The following is an 18,054-nucleotide window of genomic DNA, read 5'->3' on the forward strand; positions in this document are numbered from 1 at the left end:
TCGGGAAGTACAATTCAGCAGCAAATAGAAATAATCCCTGCCCACAGTGGGCTGACAGTCTAGAAGACGGGCTCAGAGCATAATGAGGCAGAGTGTTGGTAAGGAATTGTACAATGTCCACCAAACCATTAGAAATAATGGTAAATCTGTAATAATGGGTATTTGTAGAAAATGTAAGATAATATAAACATCTACAAAAGGAAAACTTTCTTTTCAAACTTCTATTTCTCTTTGGCTCAATTGATGTGTTCCAATTGAGATCATTATTTTTTTCTACTATAAAGCCGCAAGGTAATGTAAATATGACCAGTCTTAGGTCCAAAGAAATCACAATATCTTTCATTATACATAACCTCAGAGGTGAAGACAGATAGATTGACGCAGTTCAGTGAAGCACTATGTTCATCCATACTGCTTCCTTGTAAAAGGTATATTATCAAAAAAAAAAGTTAAATCATTTAAAATATTTGTCTAAAAATGTCTTAGTCTTGATTTTGGAATTTCTTATTTAAATTTTACAATTTCAGCAGTAAATGCATAGATTTTGATGATCTTTTGCCTTCATGATGACCCTACTTCTAAAATTTAGAAGTAACTAAATGTTTTTTCATTATTGTTGTTATTATTATTATTATCAATAGTGTGTTAAGCATTCATGTGTTAAGCACTGGTCTAAGCACTTAGATACAAGTGAATCAGTTTGGACACACAAAGTCCCTATTTCATTTGGGGTGACCGTCTAAGTAGAAGGGAGAGCAGGCACTGAATGCCGACTTTACAGATGAGGAAACTGAGGCATAGCGCAGTTGTGACTTGTCCAAAGTCAAACAGCAGGCACCTGGCAGAGGTGGGATTGTAATTTGGGTCTTCTGCCCCTCAGGCCCTTGCTCTCCCCACTGTACTGTGCTGCTCCTTTTGTGGGTACTATGCTGTTCCTCTTGTTTTCAGTTTTCCAGAGTGTCTTATAGTGCAGTTTGCCTCAGTTTACTTAAGGTTTGGCAAATTTTTTATCCTTTTTATAATGGCCCAGTGGAAAGAACACAGGCCTTGGGCAAGATACTTAACTTCTATGTACCTCAGTTTCCTCAATACCTGTTCTTCCTCCTATTTACATTGTGAGCCCCATGTGAGACAGGGACTGTGTGACCTGATTAACCTATACCTACCCCGTGCTTAGAACACTGTTTTACACATGAGCACTTAAATATTATTATCATTATTATTACAGAGTGGGAAGGTGAAATGCAGAGAAAATGTAAACATGTAGCCCAGGGTTTAGAACTTTTATATCTGTTCAAAATATATTGTAAAAGCAGCGTGGCTTAGTGGAAAGAGCCTGGGTTTGGGAGTTAGAGGTCGTGGGTTCTAATTCCGCTTCTTCCCCTTGTCAGCTGTGTGACTTTGGGCAAATCACTTCACTTCTCTGGACTTCAGTTCCCTCATCTGTAAAATGGGGATGAAGCATTTGAGCCCTCCGTGGGACACCCTGATTACCTTGTATTTACCCCAGCCTGGACACAATAAGCGCTTAACAAATGCCATTATTATATATTTACTTGTGCAGCACATACTTTGTATAAGTTTGCCTATATATATATATCTAAGCGCTTAGACCAGCGCTTATATATATATATCAAGTTGTTTGGCTCCAAGTGACTTTATTTTGATTAACACTAAACAGATTCCGCATGGGAATTCATCAGAGCTTATTTTTAACCCAGTTCAAGTAAGCGATGCTGGATTTTATGTCTGTCGGGTGAATAATGACACTACCTTTGAATTCAGCCAGTGGGCACAACTGGATGTTTGTGAACTGATGGAAAGTTCTTATGGTAAGTGTCAAATTACTTTTCATTCAGGATGGTGCAGACCTTATTTGATTATCTTGTGATATTTGCCTTGGAGAGAAATAAGAACTATTCATTTTACATTGTTGCTTAAGGATTTATTCTGAAGTTCAGATCTGTTCTAAAATCATCAATAAAGTTTGAAATTACTTTAGAATCTGAATTGGTTAGATCTGTTTATTTTTCAATGTATCAACACCCAACAGCATTGTTAAGAGTGAAAAGTTTTCCTGTGTTCAGTGGGGATTTGAGAAAGAAGAGACATTTCCAGACCTTCATAGACCAGTGACAGGCTTTAGTATAGCCCATTCTGTAAGTACAGGTTGGAAAATTGGACTCTCTATTATTTTGCAATTAAATCAAAATGTTGGAGATTTATCCATGCCTGGAAAAAATACATTTTCAGGGAATTCTAATTTGCATTGTTTTTTAAAAAAGTCAAAACCCACTTTTTTACAGTGAGTTCATCATGTTTTCAAAAGTTACGGTAACCCCTTATATCTGCATGTGGCACTTTACTGGATATGCTATAAAGATGGTCATGTGTGTTTGACTTCTTTTATAGAGCACCTACTAAAGTGGCACATACTTATAGAGTATGAGTTTAACCTTAGTCCCTCCTCCTCCTAACATGTTTAAAACTTAAGTAGCACTGAGTTAGACTTTTAAAGCCTAGGCAGATAAGTGGGAAAATATTGAATGAATGCCTAAATAAGTGAAAAATGTCTTGCCCAAGCAAAGGGATATAAGAATAGAGGAGAAAAAGCTGAGGATAGCAGATTCCGGAAGTGCATGATTAGTAATGTTCTTTAATTGGCCCAGGGAGATTCTGGCTAGGATTTTTGGCAGCAGTGGAGAATAATGAAAATCTCATGATAATTTCCACAAGTCAGTTCTCTCTCCAGTTTTCGTGATGTTGAAAAAGGTTATGTCTTTGAAAACCTGTACGTTTTCCGTGTTCCATAGATTAAGGAAGAATCTATGAGGAAAGCCCGTGAATGTGTAGCGAAGCAGAACTTCTCTCCCTGGCTTTTGTAGATCTTAGCTAGGATAAGATCACATCACCGATAGCATTTTTTTAATGCCTAGGGTATGCTGATAGATATACTGGGCCCTTGGAAACCTGCAGTAGAAGCAACAGATAAAAAAAATCCGTGCCTGATTCTTTTAAGGATGAAAGGGAGAAAAGAAGTAAGCTTGCAGTTGAGCACCTGCAGAGTTTGAACTTATGGGTGTGTGCTAATACATAAAAATCTGAAATGTTTTGTGAAGATTCTGTTGTTGTATTCTGATGTATTCTGTATTTATGATAGTACTGAACTCAGTCTTTTCTGTATGCCCACGATTCTTATTGCGATGTTCAGTGGAAGTTTGTGAAGTATCCCTAGCCAAGGGAAATCTCATAAACATTTTTTTTAATTCATTTTTAATAGACTCCTATAAGGCATTTACCAGAGTGTGGGGATGCCATTTAATGATACATACTGAACCAAATTATAAAAATATTATGATAAAACAATAAAAGCAATATGATAAAATGACCATCATAAAGAATTATGAGAGTTTTTGCAAAAAAGAGCTGTGATGGAGGGCTTGATTAATAAAATCTAGTAAAAAAAGGGTTATGAGAACACTGCAAAGAAAACCAGCTGGCCAGACTAGCATATATAATATGTAATATTTATAATATAATGTAAAATATAAGATATTAATATAATAGAAAACAAAATGCCAGGAATGAATGGCCTCTCCCCACCAAATAGTGTTAGCAAAAGGATAAAGATTGCGGAGACAGACTGAAGCTATGGGAGGGTTGTTACCAGAAGCAGAAAGATTTCTTGCTTCCTGTATTCTCAGCTCTTTCTGCCCTTCTTGTGGCATGTTTTTTCCCCAAGAAAGAACAGAAGAAAGTGCCAGTAAATGTGACTCTGTGTGGGCTGTGGATTATAAGGGAAAGGGGACAAAGTAACGCCTACGCATTTCTCCATAGTGCCAAAATTCTATTTACTCTAACTCCTTTACTCCTAGTGAAGACAACACAGGACTGGTTATCAGAAAATGCTGGTTCTCACCTCAGCTCTACAACTTGCCTGCTATGTGAACTTGGACAGATCATTTAAATTATCTGTCCTTATACATAGAATGGGGATAATATACACGTCTCCCCTCCCCCTTAGACCATGAGCCCCATGTTAGACAAGGATTGTGTCTGATCGTATTTTCTTGTATCTACCCAGAATTTAGCACATTGCCAAGCATATAGTGCCCCCCTCTAGACTGTGAGCTGCTTGTGGACAGGGAATGTCTCTGATGTTATATTGTACTCTCCTGAGCGCTTAATATGGATGGTGCTTTGCACATAGTAAGCACTCAGTAAATACAGTTGAATGAATAGTAAGTGATTAGTAGCTACCATTATCATTATTACCACGTTAAACTTTATTCCCATCTCAACCATATATACCAACCCAGGATAAAAAAATGAAAAAACACACTCCTCCATTCCCCATGACACTGTTTACCCTTTTCAGTGTACATACACAAACACACGCTTTCTCTCTCTCTCTCTCTCTCTCTCTCTCTCTCTCACTCACTTTCTCTTTGTCCCCACTTCTCTTCTACCCCCTCCCCCAACATTTTCCATCCAGAGGTGCTTTAAACCTTCCTACTTTGTGGTGGTCTGCTGTTTGCAAGTTACATCAGACAAGGTGAAACAGCGAGGCAATTTCAAAAAGGGCAATGTAAGTTTACATTTTATATTTATATAAACTTCAATATAGTATTATGATCAGATTTCCATCAGGTGAGCTGTCCAGTCAGTAAAGTGCTGTTAATGTCAAGCAGTCAATCTATGGCATTACTGTATGAAGCGCTTGGGAGAATGCAATACAACAAAGTGGGAAGCCATGTTTCATGCCCACAAGGACCATACAGTCTAGTGGGGATGCAGATATTGCAATATACTATAGATGTACATAAGTGCTCGGGGACTGAGGATAGGGTGAATACCAAGTACCAAGGATGGATCCAAGCACATAGGTGACACAGAAGGAAGAGGAAGTAGGGGAAATGAGGGCTTAGTTGGGGAAGGCCTCTAAGAGGAGATTGAATATGAGGGTTGAATAAAAAAGCTGAGTTGAGAATAATTCCAAAGGGAGGATAGTGGTATGGTCTAGAGAGATGGAGGATGGCGGGGGGAGGATAGGATTTGACTAAGACAATGAGGAGTTCTATTTTTGACATGTTAAGTTTGAGGTGTCGGTGGAACATCCAAGTAGAGACGTCCTAAAGTCAGGAGAAAACGTGAGACTGTAGAGGAGAGAGGTCAGGACTGGAGGGATAGATTTGAGAATCATCTGCAAAGAGATGTAGTTGAAATTATTGAAAGAAAAAATGAAATGGGCATACCTCTTGCTATTTATTTAGTTAGCCTCCTCTTTGCTGAGCTTCAGCCTTTCACTGGTCTCTTAACTTTCAAGCTTTTCCTTCAGTCCAAATTTCACTCTGCTGCCCTGATCATGTATCTAAAATGTCATTCTCCTTACATCGCAGTCTTCAAAAGTCTCCAGTGCTTTTCCATTTCTCCTTAGATTTGCATTAAACAGACATCTTGAACGTTGTTTTTTAAGGCACCTAATCAACCCTCCTTCTTTCTATCCACTCGTCCCCCTAGACCTCAGCTCATAGTCAAGCTGACCTAACTAACTGTGCCTTGTTCTCATCTTTCCTGCTGCCAGCCTTTGACTCATGCACCTTTCCCCATCTGGAGCTCTCTCTCTCTTCTGTAATTAACAGACCACAACTCTCCCATCTTCAGAACCTTCTAGGGGGCCTTCTCCAATAAATCTCTAATATACCACCAGTTTTACAGCCCCACAATTGTCACTTCATCACTTCCCTCTGAGCATTTTAGTGCTCTTCACCTCCCAGAACACTTATGTACTATCTCATATCTCACATACCTGATTACTTCAGCACTATTTCATGTACAGATCCCCTTTTCTTTCTTCCTCCAATTGGTAATTGATTTTCACATCTCCCTCCACTGATAGATTGTGAACTCCTTAGGGCAGGGATCGTGTCTGCTAATTGAATTGCACTGTCCCCAGCATTCAATAATAATTCAGTCAGTAAAAAATTTGGATTGGTCACAGCCCATATGTCTGAATTCTCCAGTCCTGGGTGCAAAAATGTGGTGCCCAATCGAAGGTAAAAGACCTTGCCTCACACAAGGCTATCATTGTGTTCTGGCAACTATTTAAAAATTGAGATTGACATGAAAAGTTTATTGATATCCTAAGATCATGCTACAGGGATGTAACTGGCCACATCAGAACTGAAGCACACACCCAGGAAAATTTACAGATCAATCAGTCAGTCATATTTATTGAGTGCTTTCTGTGTGCAGAACTTTCACGAAACGCTCTGCACTAACTACAGACTACATTCATCATTCTTCAAAAGACTCCAGACAAGCAATGAGCAGGAAAAAAGATAGAGATGATGTTTTTGCTGTCATCTGGTAGACTCTACACATACCCAGGATATCAAGACAACAGATTTAAATACTGCCTTTGAATTCTGCTACCTGACTGTCCAATAATACAGAGACTGATAAGTAGAAATCTGAACCAAAAAAAGTCCCATATCCTTGAAGACGTGAAATGGTGTGGCATAAAATTTTAAAGAAGGCGAAGGTCTGCAGCAGTAGTAAAGTCCATCCTTCTAAATGGGCTTACCTCAAAGTGCTCATCAGATTTGTAGTGCAGATCCACCCATATCAAGTAATGCCATATTTAACATAAAATGGCATACAAAATCAGTCAGGCTGTGGATTGTAGTAAATCCACCAGTATCAGGACAATGCATTTTGCCTTACATTTTCTCTGGAAGAAAATGAGACGATGTACCTATGAAGAGAATAGACAACAGGAAGATACCTAACCTGTTGTGTCGTGAACTGAAATGCACAAACTTTAAAAAAAAAAAAAGCAGAAGAAATGTTTTAATGATATTCATTCATTCAATCGTATTTATTGAGAGCTTACTGTGTGCAGAGCACTGTACTAAGCACTTGGAAAGTGCAATTCGGCAACAGATAAAGACAATCCCTACCCAACAACGGGCTCACAGTCTAGAAGAGGGAGACAGACAACAAAACAAGTAGACAGGCATCAGTAGCATCAAAATGAAGCATACAAGGAAGCATACTTCAGATGATATGGTATAGTATTTTCAGCAACTGGTAGACACCAGCAAAAGCAAACCAACAACCAGAAATTAAACTAATAATAATAATAATGTTGGTATTTGTTAAGCGCTTACTATGTGCCGAGCACTGTTCTAAGTGCTGGGGTAGACATAGGGGAATCAGGTTGTCCCACGTGGGGCTCACAGTCTTAATCCCCATTTTACAGATGAGGGAACTGAGGCACAGAGAAGTTAAGTGACTTGCCCACAGTCACACAGCCGACAAGTGGCAGAGCTCGGATTCGAACTCATGAGCCCTGACTCCAAAGCCCGTGCTCTTTCCACTGAGCCATGCTGCTTTTGGGAGCCAAGTGTGACTCTATTGAAAGATAGTCTTTTTCTATATATATAGAAAGAGAGTATGTGTGTGTGTGTGTTGATTATAGAGCTTGCTCGTTTTCAGTTATTTTAATTAATTCTTGATCTAATTCAAGAACCACATTCTCAGAGCCAATCTTCTAAGCTGTTTTCATTGTCATTTAAACTAGCAATTTTGAGCACTGTCTTTGATTTGGGATTTCCCTCTAATAGTGAAGGAATAGTGAAAAGCTTGTTATCTTTTTACAGTGGTTTTTTTTTTTTATTATTTAAGGAAATTTGGATGGCTTTTCTGAATCCAAACTCCAAATCTGTATTGAACCAAAGCCTCAAAAGCTGATACCGGGGGATACATTGGTTTTACACTGTGTTGCTGTTGGAAGCCCTATTCCTCACTACCAGTGGATCAGAAATGGATTTCCAATAGCGGATGAGACAAAAAAACTCTTCATGGTAGGTCAATAATCTTTGGAACAATTACTGTCTTCCTCCTAGAACAGTGTTCTTCACTTAATAAATACGAGTACTAATACTAATGAAACATTTATAGTTTTTGTAATCATCATTTGTGTTGGGAGATTCAAAAGGAAAGAAAAATAAATATAAGCTGGGGATTCACATCCACATATTTTAAATGTCCCTATAAAATGTTTAGTATCTTTGAGATTGTGTAGTGGGAAGAGAAAGTCATTTTAGTATGTATTGGGTGAAATTTTGGTTTGAGAAATGCTTCCCTTTTCCACTCCCAATTTCTTTTAATCACTATTTTACTTCTTTTGAGCTCTAATATGGCCTTTGTAGTACACGGAATTGAACTCTTGCACTTGTATGGAATTGAATGACACTTTAAACTTCCTTCTAGGAGTAGTTTTCAGCAAAAACCGTGAAAAGGCACCAAGTTACTAAGATTGCTTGGCCATAATGAATCAGAGATAAATCATCTAACCTGCAAGTAACTCCACGTAGCAACTGATGACTCAAAGTAAATGCGGAAACCTGCATAGTGTCATGCAAATCAGTGTAAGGAAGATGCGTGACAGGTGCCAGAGCAGAAGAGATTCGAGGCTAAGCAGACTGCCATTAAATCAAGAATGATTACACATTGGCTGTTTCCAGGAAGGCCATTACACCACTTCTGAAGAATCTAGATCATTTCAGCCTAGTCCCAGAAAGGCAGGGAACCACGAAGAGGTGGCAACAATGTTTTCTTTACTTTTGAGAATGAGGCCTTCTCAAAACACCAAGAATATGTCACTCTCCCCTAACTATTGAAGAAGTCATCACAACAGTCAGAGCCATTAAGAATAATAACATGGGGGCACAAGCAAAAATAGCGCTAGACACTGCAAATGACAAACATGTCAACAGAACAGAGGGCAGTCTTTTTACGTTCATGGTGTGGCTCAGACTTCAGGTCCCGCATTTGCCATTTCAGCTACATAAGCATCCATAGGTTAATTTCAACCATCAGTGGTGTTGTCTTTGAGCATGGAGGACAAGTATCTCTAGTGTTCAGCTATTTTTTAAAATGTCATTTACTTGATTTTATTGAAAACCCAGCCTTAACATGAAGTTGAACTCCTCAAGTAAACTTTAGTGCAGTTCCATTAAAAATTCTCTTTATGTTGACTAATTCAATTTAAAATAAATTGAAACATTGTGTGTGGTCCTGATCTACTATAGGTGCCTTTTGTGGATAAGGAACATCAGGGAACCTACTGGTGCCATATATATAATGACCAAGATAGTCAAAACAGCAAGAAGGTAGAAGTCATCATAGGTAAGCAGTTTTTATATAAATATATATATGTATATCCAGTGATTTAGATTGGGAAAGGAATTAGATCAGTTAGGGTTTATGGTATTCATTTGGAATTTTTCCCAATAGAGTTCTTCAAGAGGGAGGTTTGTTTCCCCCTTAGTATAACTAGCCCCCATCATTTCATATTTTTTAAGTATAAGCATACTTAAGTTTAGAAGCAAATAGTCCCACTACAGAATTTATAATGCACACGTTCTTTTTTTGTAACATGTTTTCATGATACAGTTTGGTTTGAAAGAGCTGTTATCAGACAGTGAGCATCCACTGTAAGATCATGTAGTTGTGCGCAACTCTGATTGACACTTGCACTTTAGTGTGAGTTTTCCAAAGTGTGGAAATGAAAGCACATAAGTAAGGACATAATCTCTCTGTTAGAGAGAGCAAAGTGTATGTGCAAAACAGCCATTCAAATATAAGGCAATTGTTCAGTCAGTGGTATTTATTTAGCGCTTGCTGGGTGCAGAGTGTTGTATCTAGTGCTTGGGAGAGTACAGTACAACAGAGTTGGTAAACATGTTCCCAGCCCTCAAGGAAATTACAGTTTAGAAGGCAAGGTAGGAATTAAATAAGTTGCAGGCACGTATAAGCAGCGTGGCTTAGTGGAAAGAGCACAGGCTTAGGAGTCAGAGGTCGTGGGTTCCAGTCCTAGCTCCGCCACTTGTCAGCTGAGCAACTTTGGGCAGGTCACTTAACCTCTGTGCTGTAGTTACCTCATCTGTAAAATTGGGATTAAGACTGTGAACCCCACGTGGAACAGCCCGATTACCATGTAGATACCCCAGCGCTTAGAACAGTGCTCAGCACGCAGTAAGTGCTTAGCAAATACCATAATTATTAATTATTATAAGCAGTGGGACTAAGGATGGGGAGACTATCAAGTGCTGAAAGGATACAGATCCAAGTGCATAGACAACACAAAAGGGACAGAGAGAAGGGGAAACGAGGGCTTAGTTGGGAAGGTCTCTTGGAGGAGATGTGATTTTAATAAGGCTTTGATAGTGGGGAGAGTGGACTGTGGGATATGAAGGGGAAGAAAGTTCCAGGCCAAAGGGAAGAGCTGGACAAGGTTTTGGCAGTGAGCCAAAATTGAGGTACCTAGATTTAGGTTAGCATCAGAGGAGTGAAGCGTGAAGAATGGGTTGTAGTAGGAAGTCATTTAAGTGAGGTAGGAGGGGAAAGCTGGTTGAGTTCTTTAAAGCAGTTGATATGGCATTTCTGTTTGATGTGGAGATGGATGAGCAATCACTGAACGTTCTTGTTGAGTGGGGATACTTGGGCTAAATATTTTTGAAAAAAAAAATGACCCAGACAGCAGAGTAAACGGGAGTGGTGAGAGACAAGAGGCAGCAAGGTCAGCAAAGAGGCTAATGTAATGGTCAAGATCAGGGGTGATCAGTGCATGGATCAATGAAGTAGCAGTTTGGATGGGGAGGAAAGGGCGGATTTTTGCAATGTTGTGGAGGCAGAACCGACAGGATTTGATGACAGATTGAATATGTGGAGTGAATGAGAGAGATGAGTCAAGGATAATGCTAATTTTATGGGCTTGTGAGACAGAAAGGATGGAGGTGTTTTCTACAGTAATGGGAAAGATGGGGAAGTTAGGCTCTGTGTGGGAAGATGAGTACTGTTTTGGACGTGTTAGGTCCAAGCTGTCAGTGGGACATCCAAATAGAGATCTTCTGAAGTCAGGAGGTAATATAAGACTGCAGAGAAGTAGAAAGATCAGTGCTGGAGATGTATATTTGGGAATCATCTGCATACAGATGGTAGTTGAGGCCATGGGAGTGAAAAAGTTCTCCAAGGGACTGGGTGTAGATGGAGAGAAAAAGACCCAGAACTTGCCTTACTTGGGTAATTTTCTCCAGATGTTATGAAGAAGAATATACTCACCACATTTTCCCTAAAAAATCAAAAGAACCAGAGGTGTAGCCCTCTTATCCACAGTATGGACCAATAATTGTGGGCTGCTTCCATTAACTCACAGTTCTCTCTCCAAACGTTTTCATCACAAAGCTCAGCTCTTAAATTTGTAGTGTTAAATTAAGTGATTGATTACAAGTTACTAACCAACTTAAATGTGAATCTACAGGTTAAGTAATTTAGTCTGAGAAATTTCCGAGCTCATAATCCATTCCCAAGCTTAATCAGTGGGGAAAAGTTAATGAGACAAATAATTAATAAAACAAACATTTTTGAGGAAACTTGAGATTGAGTATTTGTGCCAAGAACTAACCATACTTTCATATTTTTATAATTTTTAAGAAAAACTAACTTCCGCACGTTAAAATAATCATTTTTTAACTTGGAAAGAAAACCTTCTGTAGAAACATTACCATAAGAAAAAGCTAAGCTCTATTATAAGTTAGTTTTCTGGACTTGTTCTAATACAGATTTAAAATGCAGAATTGTAAAATAATATTTATTGTTCCATCTTGCCACTGTCATTTGGGTTTATCAAAAACAATTCCCTTAGCATTTATCTCTTTGTATATTTAATGTCTGCCCTTCCTAAAAACTTGAATTACAATACATTCAAATTTGTTTTCTCTGAAAAAAGGAAGAACAGATGGGGCAGTGGAGTGCACTGAAGGTAGTGTAATCCTTTGGTTGTGAAACAATAAAATATCCTGCATGTGGTTAACTATTGGGTTGGTGTATCTACAACTAAAGTAGTGAATGCAGTGACTGAAAAAATACTAAGCTATAAGCATAATAGCACTCTCAAAAATTTTTGGTAGGTAGAAGTTTCTTCAGCTACTTCTATATTGTTGCTTTGAATCTCTCAAATATGAACAAATATGTAAATTGTACAAAAAAGTTTCCACTTTTGGTGTCATGCCATTCAAGTCAATTTATAAATTGATAAAATCTTCTTTATAGAAATAGTATTCCTTCTAATGGATCATAAATGATTGTATCTCCTTCCCAAATTATTCCTGTCCTTATCAATTGATGGACCTAAAAGGGCATAAGTCTTTATAAGTCATTTTTATTCATTTCATTTCTATTTGAACTATTGGGTGATGCCTCTAAAATAAAAGCCTGCATTTAGATTTTCTGATCAAACATGATATTTATAAAATGGGCTAGCAGCCCTATTATTTTCTCAGATTCCTTTTAACTAATCCACAGTGTCATCCTTGCCTAATGAGAGTGTAGAAATAGAACATCCATTCTTGTGTCATTTTATTGTCTTTGAATTTGAACAGAAATAATTTTGATTAAAGGAAATTTGTAAATTATAAGAAGCCAACTTGAGCACCTTTGTTTTGGATAATTGACTTTATGTCATATCCTCTTTTACTTATGGAAAGTTATGGCTGTGTATTTTTTTTTCAGTTTCTGCATTTGCATGTGCTTTCATGCCTCTGGGGTTTAACTGGGTGAAATGAAAGAGTTTGCCTTTCTTGGTTTTCTTGTTTTTCCTATTCTCTGGAAGACTTCTTGTCAAAATAATTATTTCTCAAATCTAGTAGGTGGTGATCTTTTGGGAGTTGTTAACTCTTGTGATGGCAGTCCCAGGACCTTTCCCCTAAATTATAGCCCTTTAGTTGAGGGGTCCTAGCGGCTAAGGAAATCGGCTGTTTGTAGCATAACCAGAGTAACATTTTCTGTACTTTGAGGGTGATTTAGAAATTCCTTGATATTTCAGGGGAATTTGAGAATGATTGTAACTTCTCTGATGGGGAGTAGGGAAGAATATAGATTTTTAGTGTTCTTCCCTGACTTGACCAGATTTCTGCTCCCCAGATGTTTTAAAGCACTAGTTCATTTTGACAGGGAAAATATTAAAGAAACATAAGATTTATGAATCTATTATAATCCTTCTGGAATAAGTGAAGTCAAGAGACTACATTTGTGTGATGTACAGTCAGTATCTTCACTGTCAATAAACTCGACATGGATTTTGTGATATCTGGAAATTTAGGTAATTTTGAAATGTCGTAAATAATGCTGTTTGTTTCCTTGAGAGATTTCCCTTCTCATAAAGACTCCGGAATTTCCATGGGTTGCTGACACCAGTTCATATACTACCATTCTTCTTACACCATCTCAAAGTCCTCGATTCAAAACCAATATTAGAATATTGCTCAATTTTGAGTGACCCCAAATTAAATGACAGGTTTAATGTCTATGGGCACCAGCAACATCTATAAATTCAAGAAAGGAGTAAGAGTGCTGAAGAAACACTTGCCAAAGCAATGTTATTGCATAAAAGTAAAATCTAACTTTAACCAAATGTCTTTGAAGATTAAACCCCAATAGCTTTCCCTCAAATTTCGTATCTTTTCAAACCTTGAAAAACAATATCCTATCCACGAGCCTCTCAACCTGATCACCACAACCCTAGTTTATACTGGGCAGCTGAAAGATTAATCAGGCTTTAGGCCAAGTTAGACTCCCAAAGCACTTCCATGTGCTTGCTTTATGTAATAATATTAATAATAATTAGGGTATAGGTTAAGTGCTTACTATGTGTTAGGCACTGTTCTAAGCGCTGGGGAAGATAAAAGGTAATTGGTTGGACCAAGTCCCTGTCCTACATAAGGCTCACACTCTCCCCATTTTCCAGAGGGAACTGAGGTACAGAGAAGGTACTTGCCCAAGGTCGCACATCAGATGCGTGGCTGAGCTGGGATTAGAACCCATGACCTTCCGACTCCAGAACCGTGCTCTATCCACTGTGCCACACAGACATGGTATAGCCACCAGTGCATTGTAGAGCATCAGTCTCCTCCAGTCAACACATTGGATGGAATACAACACTTGTGTGAAGTTCTTGCACTTAAATGAACATATACCATTATTACGATAATTGTCAATAATAATAAAAAATCAAGACTAAGAATAGTGCCATGCAATGTAAATTAATATACCTCACCAAAAATCTCATTAGCACAATAGCACCAGGCTATAATTTTGCCCTCCATCCCATGTCCCCAGCTCACTGGCATAATAGCTGGACATGCCCTAATATTAGGAAGGCTCAAAAAGGCATGGTGAGTTCATGTAGCCTGACATTAGATTAGATGGCATTCCTGCTTAAAAAAAATTAGGCATGATGAGCTTACATTGTTAAAAAAGGACCAAACATTTTATAAGTGTTTTGAATAGTGTTATTGCCAAGTTTTTAGATTTCAGGCTGTGCAGGCAGTGAATGACTTACATGCCCTGAACTTCTGCTTTGAATAACCTAAAAAAGGAGTATGAAAATCCTTCCCTTTGAATATAGGGTAGACTAATAGTGCCATCCAAAAGAATGGTGCTCTATTGCCAACTTATTTTTTAAAGGCAAGGAATGGCACGTTTTGACCATGCCTCAAATATGCATTAGTTAAAAAAAATTAAAAAAAATATAAGTGTGAATGAGTGAACAACCTGGCGTTTATAACTAATATTCAGGTAAAGAGTACCCCTGAGCATTATAAAAGTAGCAGAAAGAATATGTAGGCAGAATATTAATAAAAGTAAAAATGTTGTTCCATTTTTCTATTTCTATTTGTTTCCTTTGTGGGTTCTCTGTGATTATGGATTAACATAGCATAACTCCCCTTTTTATAACCTACTTCTGTTGATTTGCTTCACCCTTTTTGTTACTTTGATAATTTTATGTGAAACATGTTTTTACATTTCATTGCAGATGAATTAACTGACTATGGGCAAAATGGTGAGTAGTGCTGTTTTGGGGTTTGTGTTAAGATTTTAAATGTACCGAAGCCTTGATTTAACAATCACAAAGGAACACGACGACATAGAGATAGCTCCTTGGGTCTCTTAACACCAAAAACTCCTCACACTTGGCTTCAAGGCTCTCTACCATTTGGCCCCACCTTATCTCTTCTTCTGTCTTCACCCTTTGTTATCCAACCAGCTGTCTTCACTTCTCCAAAGTCAACCTTCTAGCTGCCTTCTCTTTGGAATAAATTGCCACCATTTCTTCATCGAAGTGTTCTCATTGCTCTCGTCTGAATTCTCTCAAGTTTTTGTACATCTGTTTCAATTGACACAGAATGGAAAAGGTCTGCCCAGTGCTAAGTATTTTGGAAAATAATAATGACATTTACTATTACTGTTTTCCAAGAGTTTAATACAGTGCTCTGCACACAGTAAGCACTCAATAAATACACTGATTGGGCACTCACTGAGTACAGTGCAATGACCTAAGCAACTTTTTATCCGCTACAGTTTTTTATAGCTTTTATTCGCCACCCCTGGACAAAGGCAGTCATTGGTTCCTTTTTTTTTAAGGCGTGGGGAGGGCACGGGGGTGATGCGTAATGTTTTTCACTTTAGTGAATTACCTTCTCTCTATTATCCTCTTAAATTTCATCCTTCTTAGTGCTTGGCACATAGTAAACGCTTAACAAATGCCATCACTGTGATCTGCTCACTTCTTCAATTTGTCCCAAGCGTTAAATTCTGTTTTTGTTATCTTGTACATATCTGTAATTTATTTATATTAATGTCTATCTCCCCCTCTAGACTGTGAGGTCATTGTGGGTGAGGAATACGTCCGTTGTATTGTATTCTCCCAAGTGCTTAGTATAGTGCGGTGGACGAGTCACTTCACTTCTCTGGGCCTCAGTTCCCGCATCTGTAAAATGGGGATTGAGATTGTGAGCCCCAAGTGGGACAGGGACTGTGTCCAACCTAATCTGCTTGTATCCACCCCACTGCTTAGAACAGTGCATTTCACATAGCTAAGTGCTTATCAAATGCCATTATCATTATTATTATTTATTATTTGGGTGCACTTAGCTATGCACTGCACTCTTGCCCCTTTACTTACTCATTGCACCCAAGAGAGAGTGAATAGTGCTGCCCCAAACCACTAGCACTCCAGTCAGTTTCTTCACTCAGATTTCCGGTTCTGATGTGTTTGGACTAAGGCTCATTCTTCATTCTCAACCACAGACTCCATCTAATTGAGGACATGTACCTAAAATGACATATATTCAGTAGTTTGGTGGTCCCTTCTAATGGATTCATTGGTGTTGCATTTTTTAAAATGAATCATCTAAAACAAAGTTTTTATCTAACTATATTTAAGCATTAGCTTTGTTACAGTCATTCTCGGGTGGTTTGTTTCAACCCTGATAATATTCATATTAGCACTGAAAACTTTCTACCATTTTTTCTTTCATCATTTTAATAGGCACTAAAGAAAAATCGACTGCCCAAGCTTTTGGTGAGTAAAGTTTCCAGTAAAGCAACAGTATTCATTGAATCCTTACTGTATGTAGATGACTGGATTAAGCATTTGGGAGAGAACAATAGGGGGAAAAGATGGGATACCTGCCAAGTGGTTCATTTGAGGAGCTCACAATCTAATGGGATAGATGGAGTTCACTTCCTTATGTAGCCTTCCAAGATTAGATTATGCCAGATAAAATATCTTTGAAAACATAAGTCTCAGAGGGATATATTGGAAGGAAAATAGATTGGAAAGATGAGTAAGTGATTAAGTGCTCAAAGTAAGGAGAGAAAACTTCTGGATAACCTTGGTGCCAAAAATCTGGAGTTTTTAGTAGAGGTGGGAGGAAATGGGTAGCCACTGGAAGTCTTTGAGGAGAGGAGGGATGGGAACAACACAACGTTTTAGACTGACGATCAAAGCTGCCCCATCTCAAATGTCAGTAGGACATCCAAGTAGAGCTGTCATTCATTCAGTAGTATTTATTGAGCGCTTACTATGTGCAGAGCACTGTACTAAGCTCTTGGAATGTACAATTCGGCAACAGATAAAGGCAATCCCTGCCCATTGACGGGCTTACACCTGAAGGCAGGAGGAAATGCGTGTCTACTTGTTTTGTTTTGCTGTGGGTCTGCTCCTTTTAGACTGTGAGCCCATTATTGGGCAGGGATTGTCTATCTGTAGCCGAATTGTACACTGCAAGCGCTTAGTACAGTGCTCCGCACACAGTAAGCGCTTAACAAATACGATTGAATGAGTGAATGAATGAATGCGAGAATGCAGTGGAGAGAGATCAGGTCTGGAGAGGTAGATTTGCAAATCATCTGTGTAGAGATGGTAGTCGAAGCCTTGAGAGGAAATGAATTTTCAAAGGGGTGTGTGTAGATGGAGAATAGGAAGGGATAGAGAACTGAGTCTTGAGGAACTCCCACAGTTAGAGAGTGGAAAGTAGAAGAGACTGAGAAGGAGTAGTCAGAGAGATAGGAGAAAGAACTAGGACAGGGCTGTGTCAGCCAAGGCGAGATTAGTTGAGGGCAGTTGAGAGGTCGAGGAGGCTAAGGATGGAGTAGAGGCCATTGGATTTGGAAAGAAGCAGGGCCTTGGTGATTATTTTATAGAGGGCAGTTTCTGTGGATTGGAGAGTGTGGAAGCCAGCTTGCAGGGAATGGAGAGAACTGAAAGAGGCAGCAAGTGAAAACAACTCGTTCACGGAGCTAACCTCACCTAAATGACCTGAAGTTGAAGGGAGGCAGTGACAGAAAATTAATTATTGATTGATTTAATTTTTCTACTTAAATGTATAATAAATTATTAACCATGGATTTTTGGAGTTGTCTTTGATTCCTCCCTGTCCTTTTCTCTCCAGAGTCAAACTACCGTCAAGTCCCTTCCCTCTGCTGCTTTAAGGTCTGTTTGTTTCTGTCTGTTCTCTGCCTAAACCTGATCATCTCATCCTTGAACATATGCAGCCTCTTTCCTTATTTTAAATCTACCCCTAAAACTATCTTATTGAAGGGTGCCAAGATTCTTTGCAATGGGTAAAGTTTCTCTCCTTTAGAAAGTAAGTCTGAATGAGGGGCTATAATTAAAATTTACAGAAGCATGAAGAGTGTACACAG

General features: G+C 38.6%; 1 protein-coding gene across 1 annotated transcript in view; it reads left to right on the forward strand.

Annotated features, from left to right (window-relative positions):
• MALT1 (MALT1 paracaspase) overlaps positions 1–18,054 on the forward strand; it is a 65,474-nt gene that overhangs the window by 25,671 nt on the left and 21,749 nt on the right. Inside the window, exons 4-9 of the mRNA XM_029060447.1 lie at positions 1,682–1,832; positions 7,690–7,868; positions 9,099–9,195; positions 11,798–11,830; positions 14,882–14,908; positions 16,397–16,429. Coding sequence (XP_028916280.1) covers positions 1,682–1,832; positions 7,690–7,868; positions 9,099–9,195; positions 11,798–11,830; positions 14,882–14,908; positions 16,397–16,429 — 520 coding nt within the window. The remainder of the gene's footprint in view (positions 1–1,681; positions 1,833–7,689; positions 7,869–9,098; positions 9,196–11,797; positions 11,831–14,881; positions 14,909–16,396; positions 16,430–18,054) is intronic.

Source organism: Ornithorhynchus anatinus, chromosome 3 (assembly GCF_004115215.2).
Source record: "Ornithorhynchus anatinus isolate Pmale09 chromosome 3, mOrnAna1.pri.v4, whole genome shotgun sequence".
NCBI lineage: Eukaryota > Metazoa > Chordata > Mammalia > Monotremata > Ornithorhynchidae > Ornithorhynchus > Ornithorhynchus anatinus.